This window comes from Furipterus horrens, unplaced genomic scaffold (assembly GCF_987537825.1).
Source record: "Furipterus horrens unplaced genomic scaffold, mFurHor1.1.pri manual_scaffold_6, whole genome shotgun sequence".
In the NCBI taxonomy this organism is placed as follows: Eukaryota; Metazoa; Chordata; class Mammalia; order Chiroptera; family Furipteridae; genus Furipterus; species Furipterus horrens.
Genome location: NW_028327176.1, coordinates 25244164 through 25268454, shown reverse-complemented (window position 1 = coordinate 25268454; position 24291 = coordinate 25244164). Strand labels below are relative to the sequence as shown.

Genomic DNA, 24291 nt, shown 5'->3' with positions numbered 1-24291 from the left:
AATCATGCAATTATTCCATGAAAACTTATTTTATCTTTCTGATCAAGAAAAATTTATTAATCTGTCCATTTAGCTATTTATTCAGTTAAATATTATATTGAACACCTATTGTATGCTAAGTCTTAACAATACAAGAACAAAAACATCTGTTCTCTGACTGTGGAACTTGAAGTCACATTAAAAGGCAAAACAATAAAATAGCAGTTTCCCTACAATTACAGAGGAGAACGGCAAAGTTGTACAAAGTGTGCTTCAAAAACCTAAATCATACGTAAGGGCCTTCATTTTTCCAGAAGAGAGAATAATTGATGTAAGCCTTAAAATATAAGGAGAATTAGCTAAATCAAGAAGAGAATGAAGGATATTCCAGGCAGAATGAAAAGGCGTAGCAGGAGTGTGAGGAAAACCAGAGTTTCTAAGTGGACAGACTTCATGTGCACTGAGAGTCATGCCTCGTGGCTTCCAGGAAAGGACCGCGGTGGGGGCGTGGCCGCAGATGAGATTAAGATGTGAGCAGAAAGTAGCCCTTGCAACATTTCTGACAACGAAGTTAAGAAATTTCTATTTCTTTCCGAATGCTTTTAGGGAGTACTGACATGCTGAACAGGGAATGGCAAAGTCGGAATTAGGTTTTGAATGGCACCCAAATACTTAAGCCAGAAACCTAAGAGACAGACATGTTATCACCCTCTCTTGCAATCTCCCGCATTTAATCCATCACGTCTCAGGTTTCACTGTTACATATATCCAGACTCTATCTATACTTCTTTCCCCTCCGCTGCCGCAGCCTTAAACCAGGATCAACCAAGATATCTTCAAGAATTTTTAAAGAATATGCTGCTTTCTTATCTCTATCATCTACACAGTAACATGATCTTCTAAACATATATATCTGATCACACTGTACCTCTCCTTAAAATGTTTCATTGACTTAACCCTAATAGATATGATTAAAGAAGATCCTTCAGAGGACTTTGTATCTGAGGTGAGGCCCACAAGATTGATAGAAACTAGCTATTCAAAAAACTAGGGGGAAATCAGAATGACATTAATAGAATGAAAAGGCAATCCAAGGAGTGACAAGATATTTACAGAGCAGGGCTTATATATACAATTAAAATAAAAGAATCATAAAAGGCACAGTGGCAGCCCCTCCACAATAGAGAAGTGAAGAATGACAAGTAACACCAACGAAGTCCTGCTATGGACTTAATGTTTGTGTCTGCCCCCACTCCCTATGTTGTAGCCCTGATCCCCAACATGATGGTATTTGGATGGGATGGGCCCTTACAGAGGTAAATAAGTATAAATGATAGCATGAGGTTTGAGCCCTCATGATGAAATTGGTTCCATTATAAGAAACCGAAGAGACCAAACCTCTCACTCTCTGTCATGTGAGGATACGGCAAAAAGGTGGCCCTCTGTAAGCTAGGAAGAGGACCTTCACCAAGAATCCAACTATGTAGGAACCCTGATCACAGGTTTCTAAACTCCAGAACTCCTGAACTTGTATAAATGTTTGTTGTTTAAGTCACCCAGTCTATGATGTTTTTTACATGCAGCCTAAACTCAGGAATAGAACAAGATCTCAATATGAATGTACCTATATATCAGTAACCAAGATGTCCAATCTAAAAAAATAGGATGGGGTACAGAAAGAAATGATGCTTAATATTAGGTGGACATTTTGTGATCAGTTAGTAATTTCAGTTTGATAAAAAGATATTAAGATCTAAGTAGGGCTGTAGTTTCAAGAAAGGCCAGGCAGAACACCAGGCAGGGCAGACTCCAGCCTGCTTGCTGGTTCCTGCTAAAACCAGAGGTACAAGCAGCACCAGTAGGTGCTTGGAAGAAGCTTGTAAATGATTTTAACTTAAATTTCTAAATATTATCTATTATATTCAAATTTACATATCTTATCTCTAAAGTTGCAGTCTATTTTGTTTGCTTTATTTGTTTTTGTGCTTGTTTTGTTTTTTTATTTAAATTTTTTTTTTCTGTTTGTTTCTTTCCTGGCAGTATTTAGCAAACTGAATGCTAACTGAAGGAATGAGGAATTGGTTACCCAACCATAATGCAAATAAAATTGATTTTAGCCATCATTGTACCTGGAAGAAGGGGAAAAAAGTACTTTTTAAGACATAGTTAGCTGGTGTAAAAACTAAATACATAAATAATTCCCTAACAAAAGCCTGCTCTCTCTAGGCCAAGAAGAGGTTGTCCTATAAAGACAAAAAACATTTAGAAAGTAAGTGCTTACTCCAGCTAAACACCATAAATAGACACAAGATGGTGAAAATCAAAAACAAGGATAAACTTTGAGAGCAGCAAAAGAAAAACAATGTAACACAAGAGAACTTCAATAAGATGATTTTCTGACTTCTCTGCAGAAACAATAAAGGCCATAATGCAGTGGAATGTTATGTTCAAAGTTATAAAGAAAAAAACACTGTCAACCAAGACTCCTATAATCAGCCATCTAGTCTTAAAGAATAAGGCAAGATTAGTACTTTTCCAGATAAACAAAAGCTGAAAGAATTTGTTGCTAGCAAATTGCCCTATAAGAAATAATAAAATTTCTTCAGGCTGAAAATAAGCAAATCTAGAAGGTACTGTGAAGCCACATAAGCAGAGCACACTGGTAAATGTAATGAATTATGAAAGGCACTATAAATGCATGCTTTTCTTCTTTATTCTTCTAATCAATTTAAAGAGGAATTGTACAAAATTATGCACATAATGTATTGTTAAGCCTATAGCATATCGTCGGCAGCCATCTGTCTCGAGAGACGATGGTGTAGCTTCTTAAGAGTCTATCTGCACCGCCGAGAATGGTTGTGCAGTCCGACTCGGGAGTGACACAGTATCTGTCTCCTCCCGTGTTGAATCGACATCTTGCGATGACGCTGGAGTGTCCTCTCCAGTGAAGCTGAAGCTACAGAGCCTGGGCAGGGTGATATGGAGGGTCTGCTGTTGCCCATGCAGCAGACCCCCCCTCTCTTCGCAGCTGAAGGATCCAAGGGAAAGACGGAGTCAATACAGCTTGGCTTCAGGTGCGCCGCAGGAGTTGCTGGTGTTGACTACAACGTCAAACCGCCTTAGGGACTCCGGCTCCGGATTTTCTGTCGGGGTTTACTCCCTTAGCCTTTCCCCTAAAGAGGTATGCCGCAAGGCAGCGGAGGTTTTTTGGAGTCAGAGTTTTCCTTCTCTGATGTGCCCTGACTGGAAGATCGAACCAGTGACACTTAGCTCGCAGGCCGACGCTCAATCCACTGAGCCAAACCAGCCAGGGCTAAGCCTATAGCATATAAAATGTAATATATGTGTATACATGTAATATATTTGTTAATAATACAAAGAACAAAGGAGGCAGTGGAAGCAAAGCTATATCGGGCTAAATGAGTGACTGGAGGTGGTAAAGTAATACAGTCAAAGTTTGGTTCTCAGACATCCCGCATCTCAAGTAATTCAATTCTCCACCAAGTTGTTCATGGAAAAAAAGTGTTGACCTTCAAACAAAACTTTGATTCTAAACCAAACAACACTTTTATGCTGATACCTAGAAAAAAAACATTGTGTTTTTGAACAAATCACTTCTCAGACAGCCTTCCAGAATGAATTGTTTGAGAACCAAGGTTCTGCTGTAATTATAACAATGTATTATTGGTTTAGTAACATTAATAGTTGTAATACATATAATAATAATACCACAAAAAGAGGGACTTAAGTAGAGTTATACTTTTTTTTAAATTTAATCTTTATTGTACTTTTCTCCATTACCATTTAGTCCCCCTTGTACCTCCCTCCCCCCAGCAGTCACCACACTGGTGTCCATGTCCTTGGGTCCTTTTTCATTTTTTCTCAATCTCTCCGCCCCTTAACCACCCCTCCCCACAGTAGTTGTCATCGGCTCTTCATTTATGAGTTTGTTTCTGTTTTGCTTGTTAGTTGAGTTTGTTCATTAGATTCAATATATTAATTAAATCATATGGTATTTGTCTTTCTCTGTCTTATTTTACTTAACATAATGTTCTCTGGGTCCATCCATACTATTGCAGATGATGACATGATACTGTGTATAGCGAACCCTGGAAATTCCACAAAGAAACTACTAGAACTGATAAATGAATTCAGCAAAGTAGCATGATACAAAATTAATATCCAGAAATCAGTGACATTTTTATATGCCAATAATAAACTATATAAAGGGAATTTAAGAAAACAATCCTATTCACAATTGCTTCAAAAAAAAATAACATACCTAGGACTAAACCTAACCAATGTTGTAAAAGACCTCTGCAAAGAAAATTATAAGACACCGAAGAAAGAAATCGAAGAAGATACAAATAAACGGAAGCACATACCATGTTCATGGATAGGAAGAATTAACATCATTAAAATGTCCATGCTACCCAAAGCAATCTATATATTCAATACATTTCCTATCAAGATTCCTTTGACATATTTCACAGAACTAGAACAAATATTTCAAAAATTTATATGGAACTACAAAAGGTCATGCAAAGCAACAGTGATCCTGAGAAAGAAGAACAGAGTTGGAAGAATCATGCTAATATCAAACTAGACTACAGGGTCATAGTAATCAAAACAGCCTCGTATTGGCATAAAAACAGACACAGATCAATGGAACAGAATAGAGAACCCAGAAATAAACCCACATCTTTATAGTCAATTAATATTTGACAGAGGAAGCAAGCACATAAAATGGGCTAAAGAAAGTTTATTCAATAAATGGTGATGGAAAAATTGGACAAATATATGCAGAAAAACAAAATTAGACTATTTTCTTACAGCACACACAAGAAAAAATTCAAAATGGATCAAAGACTTAAATGTTAGACCCGAAAGCATAAAGATCCTAGAAGAAAGCATAGGCAGCAAAATCTCGGACATTGTTCACATAATTTTTTTTATCGGATATATCTCCCTAGGGAAAGGAAACAAAAGAAAAAATAAACAAATGGGACTATATCAAACTAAAAAGTGTTTGCACAGCAAAGAAAATCATCAACAAATTAAAAAGACAACCCACAGAATGGGAGAACATTTCTCTATATCACTGTGATTAAGCTAATTTCAATCTGAAGCTGATAAATTAAGATGTATATAGTAACTCTGAGAGAACACTAAGTAATAAATCAAAAACATAGTGAAAAAAATCACTCAAGCCCTGGACAGTGTGGCTTAGTTTGTTGGGCATTATCCCATAAACCAAAAGATTATGGGTTTCATTCCTGGTCAGGGCACATGCCTGGTTTACGGGTTCGATCCCTCATTGGGGCCCATGCAGGAAGCAAATGATCGATGCTTCTCTCTCATATTTGTTTTTCTCCCTCTCTTTCCTCATCCCTTCCCCTATCTTTAGAATCAATTAAAAAAATACTTTAAAAAAATCACTCAAGGAATTAACATGCTACATTAGAAAATATTCACTTAATGCTAAAGAAAGCAGTAAAGAAAGAATAGAGTAACAAAAAAATAGACATGAGACATATATAAAACAAAAAGTTAAACAAAACATGTAAATTCAACTACATCAATAATAAAATTAAATGTGAGGTCAAATAATCTTGGCAAAAGGCAGAGATTGATAGACTGGATAAAAAACAAGCAAACAAAAATAATATAATCAAATAACATGTTTTCTACAGAAAACACACCTTAGATTGAAAGACATAAATAGATAGAAAGTTAAAGAGTATAAAATGATAAATCATGAATTTAGCAATCAGAGGAAAGCTGAAGTGGCTATACTAATTTAGACAAAATAGACCTCAAAATAGAAAACATTTCCAAAGATAAAGAGGGACATTTTATAATGAAAAGGGGCCAAATGATTAGAAGGCAGTAACAATTATAAGAATTAAATTGGCAAATGCTTGGCTAGAATGACAAAAAAAAAGAGAGAGAGGGATAAAAGACTCAAATTAAAAGATTTAGTAAGGAAAGAGTTCACATTATTACTGACCTTACAGAAATTCCTAAAAATCATTAAAAGGAATATTATGAACAATTATATGCCAACAAATTGATAACTTCAATGAAATAACAAATTCCTAGAATGACATGAACTACTTAAACTGATTCAAGAAGAAACAGACAATCTGAATAAACCTATAACAAGAAAAGAAATTTAAAAAGTTAAAGTTAAAAAATAAGCCCAGAGGGCTTTATTTTCCATCTGAATATGAAATGAAAAAACAAGTTAATCAACAATAGCATCAAAAAGAATAAATGCTTAGATAACAAAAGAAGTGTGAAACTTATACTCTGAAAACTGTAAAATGTTGTTTAAAGAGATTAAAGAAATGGCAAGCATCCAAGGCTATGGATCAGTAAACTTAATATTAAGCTGGCAGTGCACCCTAAGCTGATTTATGAATTCAACATAATTTCTATCAGAATCTCAGTTGACTTTATTATAGAAATTGGCAGCCTGATTCTAAAATTTATATTGACTTAAAAGAGGCCCATAATAGCCAAAATAATCCTGAAAAAGAAGAACAAAGTAGGAGAACTCACATATTCTGATTTCAAAACTACTACAAAATAATGTAATGAAGACAGTGTGTCCCTGGTATAAGGAGAGATATATAGGTCAATAGGAAAAAACTGAGATGCCAGAAGTAAACCTATACATCTAAGGGCAACTGATATTCACAAGGGTACCAAGATTATTCAATGAGAAAGAATAGTTGTTTCAAGAGATGGTTCTGGAACAAATGGATATCCAGATACAAAAGAATGCAGGTCATTTTATATATTATAGAAAAGATACCTCTAAGTGAATGAAAGACCTAAATGTAAGAACTAAAACTATAAAACTCTTAGAGAAAAGCATAGGGGCAAATTTTTTACGACCCCAGATTTGGCATATGATACCAAAAGTATGAGCAAAAAAGGAAAACAACAGATCTATAGAACTTCATCAACATTTGAAACTTTTGTGCTTAAAAGAACGCCATCAAGAAAATGAAAAAATCCACAGAATGCAAGAAAATAATTGCAAATAATATATCTAAAGGAGTTGTGTCTGGATTGTATAAAGAACATTTACGACTCAATAATAAAAAAGACAAATAACCCTGTTATTTTTTAAAGACCAAAGAATCTGAATAGATATTTCTCCAAGGAAGATACACTAATAAAAAAATAAACACTTGAAAAACTGTTCAACATCATTAGTCCTCAGGGAAAGCAAATCAAACCACAATGAGATACCACTTCACAAACACTAGGATACCTAGAATAAAAACATGAGATAACAAAAGAGTCATATGAAAAGCATGTGGAAAATTTAACCCCTCATACAGTGCTGGTAAGAATGTAAAATGGTGCACCTGCTTTGGATGGCCATTGCACAGTTTCTCAAACAATTAAGCATAGCATTATCAGCAAGTCCATTCCTGGGTACATAGCTTAGAGAAATGAAAGCAAATGTTCACGCAGAAACTTGTACACAAATATTTACAGCATCATTGTTCATAATTGCCAAAAAATGGAAACCATCCAAGTGTTCATTAACAGATGAATGGATAAACAATACATAATGGATCTACATAATGGAATATTATTTGGCCATAAAGAGGAATGAACTACTGATTCTGGCTACCAGTGGATGAACTACACAAAGTGAAAAGAAGCCAGTCACAAAGACCATGTATTATATGATTCCAGGCATGTGGAAGTCCACAGCAGGGAAATTCATAAAGACAGAAGAAAGTAGATGCGTGGTTACTTGGTGGCAGGGGAGGATGGAAGAATGAGGAAGTGATAAAAATATTTTAAAACTGACTGTGGTGATGATTGCACATATCTGTGAATATACTAAAAGACTCTGAATCATAAACTTTAATTTGGTGAATTGTATGGTATGTGACTTATATCTCTAAAAAAAGTTGTTAAAAAAAAGAAATCTGAACATTGTGCTAACGGAACCCGACTGAGACTAATTATTATGTCAGTGCTGGTGCTGGAAAAAGGTAAAAAAAATCTACTTAGAAGAGATGATGTTTGAAGTGGTTCTTCAAGGAGAAGAGCCATGTTTAGTCTCTTTCTCATTTCTAGTCTTACAAGATGGAATGGACATTTTGCTATTCGTTTGCCTTCAATTCCTTTGAAAACTTGCTGTGTGCCTTAAAAAACTTTTTATAAAAGATTCCCCCCACATCATTAGACAAAAACAACTTATTTCTTAAATCACACAAACTTTAATATCTATAATCTTTTTTAAAATCACAACTCTCACCTCCTTTTTAATAGTAATAGTGGGAGTCAGCTATTCACTCTAAATGCTCTGTGCTAATGCAGTGGTCCATTGAGCTGGGTAACTAGAAACATTACATAATCTTCCTGGATAAATCAGAGTGGTGTCAATATTTCCAGATGCTGTTTTCTGTGTCCTTTGAGTTGACGGTCCCTACCCAGATGGGCAATGGAATATTTGAGATTCTTACACCTTACACAGCAGGGAGGGTTGCTAAGCTAATGGTCACTAGTTGAGATTTACCTATCATTTACTCATTTTTCACTCATTTATCAATGTAGTTGATTCTTCAACAAACTTGTTATGTTTTTCTTACTATAGGACAGACAGAATGTCGGTAATACAGAATACAGAATTGGCAAATCACACGATGCCTCCGTCCTCCGGGAGCTCACAGTCTAATGGCCAAGGGCAGACAGGTAGGAACAAAGTACAGTAGTATGCTTATGTGCTTTGCAATACCTGGTTGTTAAGGTCAGAAAAGACTCCGAAAAAAGAAGAGACACTGAGCTGAATGTTAAAAGACTGAGAATATGTTCTTCTGGCAAAGGTGAAGTGCGTGTATGTGTATACATAATTTTGGGCAGAGGTGCAGAACATTTCACTGAAAAGAACAGCCTGTGCAAAGCACCCCATAGTGAAGCAGCATGCCTGGAAGCATTGTATTATATCCTTCATGGAGTTTGGCAAATTATGTTCATATATTAAATCCTGACTTTTGCATCTACAGGGTACATAGGAGAACAATTTAACCTCTTTCTTTGGAGCGTGATAGGCCTTTAACCTCTTTATCAGGAGATCTTTTCCTATCCACACATTGCACAGCATCTTCCAGAACTGGAAAAGATCACCCAAGGCAGAGTACTGATTATCTAAGTTAAGGCAGGAAACTGGATCACTTCTGCAGTGAACCTCACCAAGAACATGCCATCTCAGTTTGGCCAACCCAAAATAGGCAGGCTGATTTTGAAATATACAATCTTTTTCATACCTTAGCTACTTCTAACTTCAGAGCAGAATTCACAAGAGGTTTTAAGTTAAGCCAGTCGAAGTGTCTGCAAATTCCTCTTTGAATAGAAAGCAGACGCCTAGCCCTGTGATCTGTAACTGTGGAGTCACATGTATCAACAGCCATGTATATTAAATAAACAGTACCTTACGTTGATATAATTAATCTCTTACAATTTATGAAGATATACCACACACATTAACTCACAGAATAATTCTAAGGTTAGAAGGTCAAGTGTTCTCTTGACTAACAGAGAAGAAAATAGAACTCCATAACATGACCAATATCATTCAGCTTGTAAGTAACAGGCAGAACCAGAGCACAATTTTTAAATTCAAATCCTGAGTTCACAATCTAGAATCTACTTTTTTTGTACTAACTTTGGTTTTACTTTTCTCACATGACAGGAAGTTCAGAGCTGGGTAGTTCAGGGCTGTGACAGCAAATTGATGATATTTGGTTCACCTTCCTTATTTCGTAGGCCTTTGTCCTCTGTTTGTCCACTCCTGGTAGCCGAAAGGCTGCTGCAGTTTCAGGCTTCAAATTTGCTGTCTCAGAAAGAAATAAGTGGAAGGTGTACAGAAACCAGAGGCACAAAAACTGAGCCTGTCAGGTCTTAACAGATAAATAAAAGCTTCCCTGAAGTCCCGCCCAGGGAACTGGTGTTTGCACCTGCTTGACCAAACTGAGTTACATGGTCATTCCCAGCTGCAAAGGACAATAAGAAAATAGTTTTGCTTTTGGATTTCTAAAACAGAAAAGGCAAGGGAAGAGAGGATTTTGAATCATCTACTATGTCCATCACTGAGCTATATTTGGTCAAATTTTAAAAAATATATTAATTTTCATTAGATATGTAGATAATATGTTATTATGCGTGCATTGTATATAATGTATTATCTAGATAATATATAACATAAAGTAAATTACTATATAGAATATGAAAATATGTAAATATATAATTGAATTTAAATAGAAAGAGGTTAAATGACAGGATATTTTAACTAAAAAACTACAACCTTGGCCCCTTTTTGTTATGGCCTAAGTGGTTTTGCACAGGGATTACTAAAATCTAGGATTCCTCAAACTTGCCATTCATATATCTGTTTTGTACCCTTATCTCTTTTGTCTTTTATTTATTTCATAGAAATGTTAAATATAAACAAAGTAGAAAGGATAGCATAAAAAACTCCCTATAGACAGGTAGATAGGTGTTTTGTCTATCCCTCCTTTTTTTCCTTTGGAATTTTTAAAGCGAACATTTCATTTCAGAACACCAAAATGAATTATGCCTATATGCCTCAGATGTATTTTTTTTTCTTCAAACAAGAGACTCTACAAGAGTTTTAACATTATTTTGAGAAAAAAATATTGCCAATGGAAAAATTTTATTTGAAAATTACCTGTCTCTCTCCCTCTCTATATATTTTGATCTCTTGTTACAGAGGAGTAACAATAAATTTTTTAAAAGATAGAAAATTTAAAAACTGAGAAGCTGAATTATAAAGGAACTGGAAAGCTAAGCAGTTTGGGCAATCCCCTGCAGGGGTACTTCCAGCCTCTCTACTACACAGAGCAGAATTTATGACCCCTCTCCCCTGTCTTAAAATTTAGGTCACAGTTATATGTCATTTCAAGTATCACTGGCACTTAACAAATGCAGCAATTAGTATTCTATACAGGTTTACATTCTTAATATTAAAAAAAGTTTTCTAAATCTCAAACCATATGCTCTATAATAACTTACTTAGTAGGAACTGCCACAATATCCTAAATGAGAAGCTGCTGAAATAAGAAACTGACCTCTTCTTTTCTTTTTCGAGATTTTGATTACTTTGACCTTTTGCTGCTACTTTATCCTTTAAAACAAATAATCCAGAGTGTCAACAACTCTTCCTAATTAAATGAACAATTATATTCACATACAATGTCATCCATTTGCTCAGCCATTCATTTATATATTTATTCATTCATTCACTAAACATTTCTTGGGTCCCCTTCATATCTTATTGCTACAATGTTTAAGGATGAAGATCCTGGGATCCTAATCATGTCTCTGTTTTCATAAAGCTAAGCAAACCCACATCCTGAAAACTCTATGTGGGCATCAGAAACTGGTAGTTCCCTAAAGGTCTGGAAAGGAGAAATGTCCATCTGAAAGGGGTATTTGCAAAAAGGCACAGTGGCAGGATGGTGGGGTGAGAAACGAGCCTGGCTGGAAGGCTCTCTATATGTGTATTTTTATCATCCATGTGTTGGATGAAGCTGGGAGCTGCCAGATAGCTCCTTTTCGACAGCTTGGAGTTACTGTTGGGAACAGATCCATGTATGGAAGCGAAAGCCGAAAGGCACAGATAAGCAGGGATCTAGCTATGCAAACCATGTTCAGAGACACTTAAAGGACAAGCATCTCAGGTCCTTTCCTTCTGGTAAATTTGGAGAAGCCATCACACGGGGACTGTTTTCACATCTAACCCATGCCGACTGAGCAAGCAAGCGGCCCAGGCTTCACAGAGGTAGGTGCAGGGCTTTTGTGATGAAAGTATCTGCAGGCTCATTCGTGTGTATTCCCTCCCAAGTTCTTGAGGTCCCTTAAGGGAAACTGCCAGATAATATTTTGGGTGAAAAAAGGAAAGATTTGAGTTGGGTTTTTGACTAAGGTATTTAACAGCTCTGCCTTCGAGAGACAGAGCAGCCCTGTTAACAGAGGGAAAGTGACAGCACCGAATTGTTGTCAAATAGAATCCCTTCGCTTGGGGTCACTTACCGTTCAGTTTCTCGTAGATGTGACTCTCCCTCGGTATTGCCGGTGCCTTTGGAATGGGCCACAGCTTCCGGTGGGTCCCGATACTGTGCATTTTAGGGTCGGGGAGGCAGGATTTGCCCTTTTCTTAGTTTGCTCCTCCAAAGCTGGCATAAGCTCCTGTGTGGTTAATCCTTCCTTAGACATAGGAAGAGCTGCTTGTAAACGACATGATTATTTTTGGCAGCTGAAGTCATTTTTGCAGTGTTTCTCAGCAGATTGGAGTTTGATTACATCCTGTTCAAAGATTCTTGGGTTTCTTTAACAAACACGGGGACTTGCACAAGCTGAAATTGCTGAAACCAGCTGTGGGCGCTGGACTTATCTCAGTACCTTTCCCATTTCCTTGCTCTCTGTTTTGCTAATGACTGAACCCTTGGGAATTTGAGGAGAAAATTTTCGGAAGCTTATCATAGTTTTGTCATCAGAGATGTATTGGGAATAGCGGATTGCGGCTGAATAACAGAAGCCGTATGTCTCAGGGGTCTGAAGAAAAAGTATGAATGTGAAGACAGGGACAATAGCCAAATCATGTCAATGATACTTAAAATGCTACTGCAATGAAAAACCAAACTGTAATAATTAGATCATCAAAGAAGTTCTTTTAAAATTGTTAGCAAAATCTGAGAACTCCTGCAAATTCAAAAATCAAGGGCAAAATATTACAAGTCACATCTGTGAAATATATGTGTTTTCCTAAGATTTAATTAAAAGAAGTTTTACACAAGATAATGGAATTTAAATTCAAGATTTCTCTTTTTGAGAATAATGAGTCTATATTTCAAGTAGTATCTGAACCAACTGTTCATTTAACTAAAAGTTTTCAATCTTATGACCGAGCATGAGAGGAAAAGAAGAAAGAAATACTGAATGTGATTTTTCTTTCCTTGATGACAAAGCATGACATGGAAAATGATCAATAAACAAGTGTAAGAAAATAATAATGATGTTCATTGGGTAAATTAGGTAGCTGGCTAAGGCAATTCACTTAAGGGTTATACATGAAATGACTCTAGTTATGTGATGGTTTCCATCAAGTTGCAGAAGTTCCATAACACCAAAAAAGTAGCAGAAAAATATAAAGTATGATTCTATTTCCATAATAATACTTAAATATGGTTGTTTTCATTGGATTATTCCTTTTCCTGTATAGTTTATTTACACTGACAACATATTACGTTAACAGCACATTCACTCTTACTCTTACCTCATCTCTGAAATAGGCTGTTTTATTTCACTTAAAAACACAAATATTCTGTATCTGAGACCAAAAGAGAGTGTGTGTGTGAGAGAGAGAGAGAATAAACTATGCCTTCTTTTTTAAAACTAACAGCAACAAGCTGTCATAACTTGAGCTAAAGTGAAACAGGCCTACAAAAGGATGATTTGAAAATACTTAATTAAATACTACATATCAACCAGCTTTCCAAGAGGAACAACACAACAAGAGTTTTGGGAATTTTCAATATGTAAAAGATTATTCTAAATTATGTCACTAGTATTTGTGATCAGATGCAAGGCACATATAATATCATAGGCTGTTTTCTCATTTGCTTACTGCCAAGTTCATTTCAAGAGTGTATTTCTCAGGAGAAAGGTCTGCTCTCATTTTACTTTAGCAAAAAATTTTAGTAAGTGTAATATAAGTAATAATCAATGACTTACTGCTATTATATATATATATATATAGTATGGCAACATCTATGGAAAAAAGGTAACAAGCAGACAAGCTACTTTTGACCTTTTGACTTATGTCTTCTTAAGCATTCAGTGATGACTATACATGTAGAAAGTCTTGAAAAGATCATATTTTGAGAAGATAATTGGAAGTATTAACAGTCTTATATGGAAAAAATGACTTGAATATTCTATATATGCTACAGTTAGCTGAGATATGAAGCAAATTCATGGTGGCCAAGAATAGTAGAGAAGTTAACATTTGTCCTAAGATGGCAGAGCACAAATTCAAGGCTTCTGTCTATATGATAGGACCAGACTGGGTAGCTCCTGGGCCTGGTCAATGAGCAGAAGGAGCAATATGCTTATTGATTTTTAGAGAGAGAAAAAGGGAGAGAGAGAGAAGTACTGATTGGTTGCCTTCTGTACACATCCCAACCCAGGATCAAACCTGCAATCTTCTGGGTATGGGATGATGCTCCAACCAAGGTGAAGAGAAAGTGTTTTAGGGACTTTGATGGGGAATGCTATCCCTGAATATACTGGGAAAATTTGTACAAAGAGTAAGAGTAGAGATTACTCTTCCAGAAGCATGGAAATTTTTAGCCCATAAGAAAGGTCATTACATTTCAAGGAACTGATAGCTTTGGTTACTCTTTTCTTTAAAATGCCTTTGGAAATTTACAATAATATAAATTTTATTCAGGTGATTAAAAACTGTGGGATATTCAGAAAACCACTGAAGATTTTAAGAACTTTAAAAATGACAGAAGACAGGAGACTAGGAAATAGTACAGCTGAGGAATTTAATTTTTTAATTTTTTAATTTTTTATTTTTATTCTATTAGAGTTCTCCCAATTATTCCCCCATTGCACTCAACTGCCTAGCCCATCGCCTGCTCCCACAGTCAATCCTCACCCTGCTGTCCCTGTCCATGGGTCATTTATACTAGTCCCTTGACTAAACCCTTCCCCTTCTTTCTTCCCACCTCCCCCTCCTTCCTTCCCCTCTGGTCACTGTCAGTCTGTCCCTTGTTTCCATGTGTCTGGTTCTATTTTGTGCATTTGTTTGTTTTGTTCATTAGGCTCCTGTTGTAGGCTGAGGAATTTGAAAACCAGAGAGACTATACACTTTCTCTAAGGTTGGTAACCAGAAAGTGAAGTTTCCAAAGAATCCAGATCACATGATTTTCTGACCAGAACTGATTTCTATGTTGCACCATTGCCAATTTCTTAATCTTAAAGATACATGACATTTTCAAGTGTCATGACCAGATATTAAAAGAAAATTTTATGCCAGAAATTTTGTAAAAGTAGTGTTAAGGTATATATAAAGTAATGGAAGGGGAACAAATTTCCAAGGCTAAACTTAGTGCTGCTGAGGAAAAAAAATAGACTTTCCTATTCCATTGACTTCTTCCCTGGAGATCAGCCACATTGTCAACTCTAACTGCACATTAGAAACACTTTGGGGGGGAGTGGTTAATGTCCACAACACACCTCAATTAAATGTGCTGATGGGGTTCAGGCAAGGGAGGGCAGTTATTTTTTCAATATGCCCCATGATATTTTAGGGGCATTATTATCCTCCAGGTGATAATAATAGATATCTTATAAGTCAAGTGTCTATATTATGGGTCATCAGAACATTTCTGAGTGTAAAAAGGGGAACTATTAATAATTACACTAGATAAACAGCAGTGAAATGGGAATGTCCCAGACAAATTGGGACATATGCTTGCCCTAATTAAAAGGCTGTTTCAAGAATAAAGGAGTATTGAGTAGGTGTTCAAAGGAAAGCAGCTACCAAATTCTTTCACCAAATACTAGATTTATAACATATAAATGGGCTATAGACTAAAAATAATTCTCTGAAAGAATAAACTAGGGACTACTAGATTAAATGCAGGTAAACTGATTCTTTGCTGAAGGAGTTCTTGGAGTTTTTATTAAGCTAACCTACCTTAAAAAGATCTAAGCACTGTTTATGGTATACAGTATTTCTCAAAGTCATTTGTCCATGGATTTTATTTTTTCAAGGAGATATTATTGTATGACTCCAGCCTTCTGATGAACTCAGGCTGGGGAATAATAAAAGGTATGGTTCAGGGATAGAGTGGAATGAGCGATGCCTGTGATTCCAAGATGTTAGATTGTTGAGTGGATACAGTAAGTCAGTGGTGTGGGGAGCTCCAAACCACAATTTAGAAGCAGTGTCACCCTGATTTAGCTGCTAGCAAAATGTCAAGTTCATTCTGATCTCCTGGAGAGACAAAGAAGTCTTTTCCTGTTTTCCATGAAAATCTAATATTTGTTTTATTCTTGTTGTTCTATGGACTTCAGTTTATGTCTGGGAATTTTTACAGGTAGTTTTTCGGTGCCCTCTCTTTCTCCTCCAGTAAGGACTTGGGATCAGAGTCAAGGACAGCAGACCAGGAAAAACAAAAACAAAAAACAGATTCTGAATTGTCATTGACACAGAAGCCAGAAACATGTGTGAACAAGTAAAGTGGGCAAAGCATGAAGACAAAAAGATGAGCTCAGAAATGGAAGAAGTACCTAACCTTGTCAGACACTCAAGCAGAAAAGCTGTCCTTGGTCCTAGGGTCGAGATCATTGCAGGCAGCTGACTTCCCATATGCTCTGATGGGAGCTGGGTAGGTGAGCCTGCAACCAAGATACTTGGGAACTTTCACTGACTTCTAGACACTGGCTTAATACATAAATTTTAACAAACTGCTTGAAGAGTATTTCTTTACATCTCTTCTTTTGCCTAATATTTCCTAGGAGGAGTGGTAGATTTCCCTCATCTATGCTCCTGTAGCTACTAATAACAATTGCTAATGCGTTAAGCATTCCTCTATCCCGTTAGTTTAAGATCCCTTAATGTTATGAGGTCAGGCTGACTTTACTTTGAACATTGACACTATATTTGCTTACTTGCAAACTTACAGTTTCTCTTCTAATTTCCAGAGGTCCTCAAAAACTGCTGGTTGGTTCAGCATTTTTTAAAGATGTTTTCATATGTTAGAATGTAATTTACTTATGCAAAGCTTCTGAACAAATTTAGAGCAGCTAGGTACTGGTTTAGCATCACTTTTATTTTTGACTCATTTCCCATTACTAATGTTTATTGTCTACCCTCCCATCCATACATCCAACTGTCTATTAAACACATTTCTGAAGCTCTCCTAACTCAATATGTTCAAAATTAAACTCATTATGTTTACTTTCCATCTGACTGACTTTTCTGGTTTATCTAACTCTTTGATTAACCTTAAATCAAAAAGGCAGCTTAGACATTTTTCCCTGACTTGCTATCTCCGCACCACAACAAATTAGTCCGCAAATCCTATAATCATACCCCCTGAATGTCACTCACATCCATTACCACTGCCTTTTGTAAATTATTACATAAGTGATTGCAATAGCATGCTAAAACATGCGCTTCCCCCAGCCTGGCCACTTCCCACTAGCCTCCACTTTGCTGACAAAGTGATCTTACTAAGACACAAGTTTGACTAGTCATACTCATTTGTAAAACTTTTAAATAAATCCCTACAACTTCCAGGATAAAATCCAAACTCATTAGCTTAGTACCAGAAACCCTTGAAATTGTAGCCCTGCCTATGTCCCTAAGCTTCTCTCTCTCTACCTCCCAATAATCATTCTTTGTCCCAGGTTTACCAAACTACTTATGATTCACTACAGTAGTCAAGAGTGACTCTGATCTCCCTTTTCTTATTCGTTTATTACCTTCTTTCTTTGGTGTTTTTGTTCTCTTTTCACTTACCAAATGCTGCTGTTGCTTTAAGACTCAATACATGAACAATTCCCTTTGTGACTTTCTTCTTCCCATCATCCAATTCTGATTTGTGTTCTCCTCTGTGTTCCTACTGCACCTCGCACATGATAGTACCTAGTATTGTCATCATGTGTTTTTCCACCTCCTCATTAGACTCTAAGCAACTTGGGAGCATGTACTTATCTTACTCATCCTTTTATATGAAGGGCTTGACACAGTGTCTGACATACAGTGGGTATAGTCCATAAATGGTTATCGAATAACAAAAATGAATAAGTCAAAATAATTCTCATTGGATGAAGAACTAGAAGAAAATGTATTCTAAGAAGTTATGTTTTTCTTTTGCCTCCCACACGCCTTAAGCAAGGGATCTATCTCTTCACCATTTAGCTTCAAACTAGTAAGCTAATTTTAAGAATCCTGTTTGTTCTTTACATTCAAAGGTCCACTTGACTAAATTATAAACGGATTTTTTTGTAACATTACTCATTCCCATGTTGAAGGATGTGTGGGCTTTGGTAGTTGACTAACTCCCAAATACACCATCTATTTATTGTAAGGCTACCCAATAAGTCACCTGTTGCAAAGCCATCAACCTCTCCAGCCTTAAAGTGAGAGGACTTACATGGAAAGGGGGATCATTGAAATCTTTCTCTTTTAGTTGAATATTCTCTTTTCAGTTATTTTACCATTCAACCTTCACAAATATTCTGAGAATAACTTTTTGAAAATCAAGCACAGTTTATCTAGTTATAAAGGGTAAAAACAACACATGGTGATAACAAGAAGCTTCTATTAGCATTTTTAGCAACATTATCCAGATCTTGATCCAACTGTTTGAAGTATTTGCCATATAGCAGTATTTTCTCTCTTCAGATAGTTTTGAAATCCTTTTAGGTAATAGTTATAGAAATTTTATTTTAATTACACAATACCACACACCACTTTAGTAGTGCTTTCATTTGGATCTGGAAACTTGTCTCAGTTTACCAGTGTGTACAAGCAAATACGCCACATATACCTAGTCAAATAGTCTGTTTATTTAGAGTGCTATGGACATGCCATTTAGAGGACATCTAAAAATTTAAATAGATTCTAAAACTTGACTTAGGCTTTGTATTATTCCATTTATTAGAATCAAATTGTTTTCTAATGGTGAGAAATAAATAATAATAATGAGTAAGGGTTAGGTGTCTCACAATTGCTGAAAGAGTTCTCTCCAGAGCTCTTCAAATGTAGCCCCTGAATGGGCCTGATATAGTAAAAAAGGAAAAAAGAAAATGTAGCCTGACTGGTGTGGCTCAGAGGGAGGCAACTGATCAGTGTTTCTCTATCACATTAATGTTTCTCTCCCTTTCTTTCTCCCTTCCTTCCCCTCTCCCTCTAAATAAATAAAATAAATAAATAAATGATGCCATTTGAGAACCAAATAATTTCTGGCAGCTAACAACTGAATAATCACTGAGAGTCCTTTATGGCAAAGGCTAACCCTATCAACAAAGGAGGTATGTCTTTAAACAGGCACCAGTTTCAATGTGTGGAGATGAGAAGGTAAACAGCTCCACTCAAAATCCTAAATTCTGGCTTCAAGTTCCAGTTCTGTCACAAAGCAAATAGTTAGTAAGTCACTAATCTTCTCCAGACCACTGTTTCCTCTGAAGGATGAGGAAATTGTATTTCACAATGACTGCAATGCCTTCTGCTGTAAAGTTCATGGTCAAATGTTGTGTGAGACAATGGAGTAATGGACTTGTAAGACGGCTGTGGTTGTAAATGTTCGATTTTTACTAGCTAACTGATGCATCTGTGATTTGTTCCTACACCCACTCTTTGTTCTTAATATTGCTTATCATCTTTATGTAAATTGTCCTCACCATTGTCATCTGATGCAGAAATAAGAAGGCATAATCAGAAAAGAAATAAAAACACACTTTAAGAGTTTGTTCTGAACTTGGACCCTTTTCTATTCCTCTACACATTTAATATAAAGTATATAGACCTTAGAGAATGCTTTACTTTCAGAGATAGAATTACTACTACTACTACTACTATTATTATTGCTATTGTTTGTTGAGCTACTACATTGTAAGCTGACATGCCAGAATTTGAACTTATGTCCACTTGACACTAAAACCTATGCTCTTCCCATCACATGTTTTTACTGGGATACTCAGATTGGCAGCTTTTATTATCATGAACACTAAATAAATCATATCTATGAAAAATCATAAAATTATATATCAAGAGATACATAACTTTTCAACTTTACCTTCACTTCATTTACTATAGTGCATATGTTAAAGGTAAACAGAATGCAAAATTGACAAATCAAATAGCACCCTTCTAGTCATGCTCCAGCAATATGACTTTTCACTTTGGTTTTAGATTCAGGTCTTCTTTGGTAAATAAATGATAATAAAATAGACTTCATCAGTATTTTGGGGGGGTGGTCAGATGAAATATTGGACGACAAAGCATATAAACATGATGCATGACAAAGAGTTCCTCTTTATTTTTTCCTCCTGAATTTACCTCTATATTTCCCTTAGAAGACACAACTAAGGTCATCAAACAGAAGGCCGAAGCAGCCCTGCCAATGACTGACACAAATTGCATTCATGAATGAATGGCATGGATTTTTTGAACATCAGCCAAAGAGAAGATTAAGCTAAATAATCTCTAGGTCCTGTTTGGCTTTACATGTTATATTTATGATTTATTTGATCTCCAAAGCAATTTCTCATACTTGTGTTTCCTCCTTGAAATGTGGAGCTTATTTTTAATGTTTGCACCAAAAACGTTTTTCCACAAGCTAATGGATTGAAGACAAAAAGTGTCCAGGTTCCTAAAAGAAATTACAAATTAAATGGATGAGTCACCAAAAGGCAGTGGGAAGCCAGACATGTCAGGTCCTTGTTAAAATTTGAGCCAAGTGACTCAAATATTTGATTGTAGTGATTGCAAAGGCCTGCAGAGGGGAGAAGGCACACACATTTTGGTGATTGGTTCTGACCTTAAGTTTCTCAAAGCTGCAAAGAGGGAAAACTATATCAAATGTTTAAAAAAAATTGAGAAGAAGAATGAGAAATGAGAAAACTCCACTACAGAGATAGAACAGAGCTACTGACTGGTTGTCTATTGACATAAATAAGATGGGAAAGATTGTTGTATTTTGGTGGAAGGAGAACTGGAGCCTGGCCTTGGTTCTCCAATTCCCCAGTTCTGTAACCTTAGTAAATTTATTTTTATTTTCTGGATCTAAGCTTTTTTGACCATAAAATAAGAGCTTGAATTGGATGATTACCAAAATTTCCTCACAACTATTACATTTTATGCACGGGAGAAGCACAGATAATCTTATAAAATGTTATCCTTTTTATATTTTGTGTTGGTTTGTCTTTGAGCCTTATAACTTCAAAAAATGAAGTCTTTATGAGATGGGGCAAAAGAAGTTTTACAGCTGTGAGTATGCAAAACACAGAATTTATTCTTATATTATTATTTATAAATAATTATATTATTTTGCATTTAAACAACTTGAAATCTACTTTTACTCTACCTTGTATTTTAACATTGAGCTTTTTATTTTCACATTCTTATATTGAAGTAATATAAACTTGGCAAGAAGCATAGTAAATGGCAGGGTTTTCAAGTCCAGATTTGAGGAAATATCACTTAACAATTCCTCATTCTTTTTTATTTGTAGATATTCTTACTCTGTATCCAGTTTAATAAATATGTTTCTCTGTAATATGATTAGTATCTTTGCCCATGTGTTCCAACCAGATGTTAGTCATCATAAAGTTTTACTGTGCTTTGTGATTTTGCTTTTTTTCCTCTGATGTTATTAATACCTTGTGTTCAATGTCTTTGCCAAGCTGACATCAGAAGTCTTCCATTTTGAGTTTTATCCTTAGACATCTCTAATTATCTGAATCCATCACTCCTTCCCAGTCCCCACAAATCATCTCAAAATATTATCATGTTATGCTCACCTTTGCACCTTCAGCATACACATACAATTTTTCACTTACTGAAAATTAAGTACCTAAAAGATATTCATCTTTATTTCTTCAACACTTATTGGAATGCTAGGTATCTAGGAGATTCTAATCAGTCTTGGATGGGTTGATATATTTATAAACAATAAAATGAAGCATAGATTATGAATGAAAGATTTCAAAATATGAGTGAAAGATTTAGAAAAAAATTAGAAGATATGAAAAGAATAAATGAAGATCCTAAAATTTCACACCAAATTTTCTGTGCTTATTTTATTACCTTCTGAAATGCTAACATTTCTGTTGAGAATCCGCATCAATAATCAAGGGTTCAAAATAACAAAACCCCTATCTTTCCATGCTTTTCAATGAGCCACATGTTTTAAAGTCAAGCACATCGCATCTGCCCTCATAAATATGTGATTGCACATTCCAAGTGATGGATGGTGTTTAAACGATGCTTATTTTCCTTGGATATGAGTAAAGTACCCACACAGTTTCACCAGATTCTTGGTGGAAGAAAAACGTATACATATTTAATGTCATCCAAGTTTTTATGAATGTGTCTTGATAGGCAAGGAAAAAATATTTCTTTTGTGTTTGTTTTTCACACAGATTTAATACCACAATGTAAAATGTTAGAAATGTCACCTTCCCTCAGCCCTTGGCAACCACTTTTTATTTCTTTCCACTTTCTTTTCTTTTTCTTTTTTATCTACTCTTCTTTTCAGTCTCTGGTAACCACCATTCTACTCTGGTTACAATGAATTCAGCAGGCAGGCGTGTTGGGGAGGGGGTATATTTTTTTCCAGTTTTATTAAGAAATATTGACATTCATCATGTTATAAGCTTAAGGTATACAGCACAATGGTTTGGTTTACATATACTGTGAAATGATTACCACAATGGATTCAGCTAACAGCCATCATTTCATATATTAATATAATAAAAAGAAAAGGAAAAAGAAAAAAAATTTTCTGCTTGTGATGAGAGCTCATAGGATTTACTCTCTTAACAACTGTATGGCACAGAGCAGTGTTAACTGTATCATCATGTTGTACATACACTCCTAGTACTTACTTACAACTGAAATTTGTACCTTTTGACCACTTCCTCCCGTTTCCCCTGGCTCCTCCCTCTGCTTCTAAAAACCACAAGTTTGATCTCTTTTTCTATGATTTTTTTTTTTTTGGGGGGGGGATGAGGGTTGTTTTGTTTGTTTGCTTGTTTTTTGCTTTTTAGATTCCACATGTAATTGAGATTATGCAATATTTATTTTTCTGTGTCTGGCTTATTTCACTTAGCATGAAGTCTTCTAGTTTCATCCATGTTATTGCAAGTTGAAAATGGTTAAGATAGTAAGTTTTATGTTATGTGTATTTTATCACTATATATATTTTGTAAGTGTATTGTCATGTGAAGGTAAGTACCCTCATTTCACACTGGGCTGTAAAATCTGAAAACTGGCTTCCTAATAAGGTGCTACTATATTGGCTCTTTGGGGATCTGGAGAAGCGTTTTACTGGCTAAAGTTTAGGTGTTGTTCCCATGGGAGAATTCCACCAACAAACATTCTGATTCTTTCCCTGCTCCAAGACTAACCCACCGAAGGCTGTCAGGAGGCCATTCCATGGTTCTGGTTGGAGTCGAAGCCCGAGAGTTCTGTTCTGCCTCTGTCTCAAGGGCGAGGACTCAGTCTGTCTGTCTCTTCCTGCCCCTTCAAGCTTTCTTCTGTCCTCTCCCTTTCACCCAGCAAAGTATTCTGATCCCAAAGTGAAACTGAATCTTCATCCTACTTCCCCTTCCAGAAATATGCCACAGTCCTCTTACCAGCAGAAGGGAAAAAGTGGCCCTGCCCTCTTAAAGGAAAAAGTAAGGAGAGGCTTCTGGGTGGATGAAAAGGTGCAGAAACATGACCTTGGGAAGACAAGTTCCTCCTACTTTCCTCTGCCTCGTACTCCCTGGCCAATATGTCATGTGGACCCTAGCATGGACACTTATGCATATGTATTTCTTTTTGGTTTGCAAGACTCATGTAGTCCGGTGTAAGCCGAGCGAAATTTGAGGTAAATTATGCTCTCGTTTTACAGATGGCAAACCTGAGCAGGCAGACCTGATTTCTAAATCTGCTTCTGTTATAAACTACTAGCAACGTGTTACCTTAGACGGGTTTGTCAAGTTTTCCGTGCTCTGTGTCCTCCCTGTAAAACAGGGTCCCAATAGCCTAGGAAGTTGCTGCAGCAGTTACATGTGTTTGCAAAGCACTTAATGCTATGCCCGACACAGTCCGTGACAGTTAAAATCATCAGAGTCTTACTGTTACTACAATTAAGATTATCTTGTGCGATTCTGGCAGTCTTCTACTTCCAAACCCAGCATCCTTTCCACCATCACAGAACCATGGTCTCATCCAGCATTGCCATCTGCCTCCCTGCAGACGGACGGCTGGTCCTGGAGCAGTGTGTATCCTCTCTCCACACTCCCTGAAATCTTACCGTCACTGGACCCTCTGTGAACATACTGAGAATTCTAAGACATGAGCACAGTCCTGAGAAATCTCAGTCAGGTGAAGAAATCAAATTACTATACGTAATACAAAAATGCCACAGGGAGAACTCCTGTGAACTTAAGGAACTTTGAAAAGTAAAGGTGATTTGGGTGGGAGGGAAAAAATAGGTATGAGGAGTTTGATTAATGGCTTAGTGCAAA

The 24291-nt window shown here is 36.1% G+C and overlaps 1 protein-coding gene and 1 long non-coding RNA gene across 10 annotated transcripts in view; one reads left to right on the top strand and one right to left on the bottom strand.

Moving 5' to 3' along the window:
• The window catches only part of LOC150005866 (uncharacterized), a 50579-nt gene extending 38181 nt beyond the window's left edge, over positions 1–12398 (bottom strand). The window contains exons 1-2 of the long non-coding RNA XR_016511901.1: positions 12064–12398; positions 9677–9844 (exon numbers count right to left, since the gene is read on the bottom strand). This is a non-coding gene — a long non-coding RNA (uncharacterized LOC150005866). The remainder of the gene's footprint in view (positions 1–9676; positions 9845–12063) is intronic.
• The window catches only part of SLC8A1 (solute carrier family 8 member A1), a 348486-nt gene continuing 335891 nt past the window's right edge, over positions 11697–24291 (top strand). For 4 of the 9 annotated variants that reach the window (XM_090281196.1, XM_090281200.1, XM_090281202.1 and 1 more), the window contains exon 1: positions 11731–11812. Coding sequence is in view for 5 of the 9 variants with exons in the window: in XM_090281198.1 (XP_090137324.1) it covers positions 11774–11812 (39 nt within the window). In the remaining 4 variants the exon portion in view is untranslated. Of the gene's footprint in view, positions 11813–24291 lie in introns of all 9 variants that reach the window. The other 5 variants (XM_090281194.1, XM_090281197.1, XM_090281193.1 and 2 more) reach the window with 3 other exon arrangements.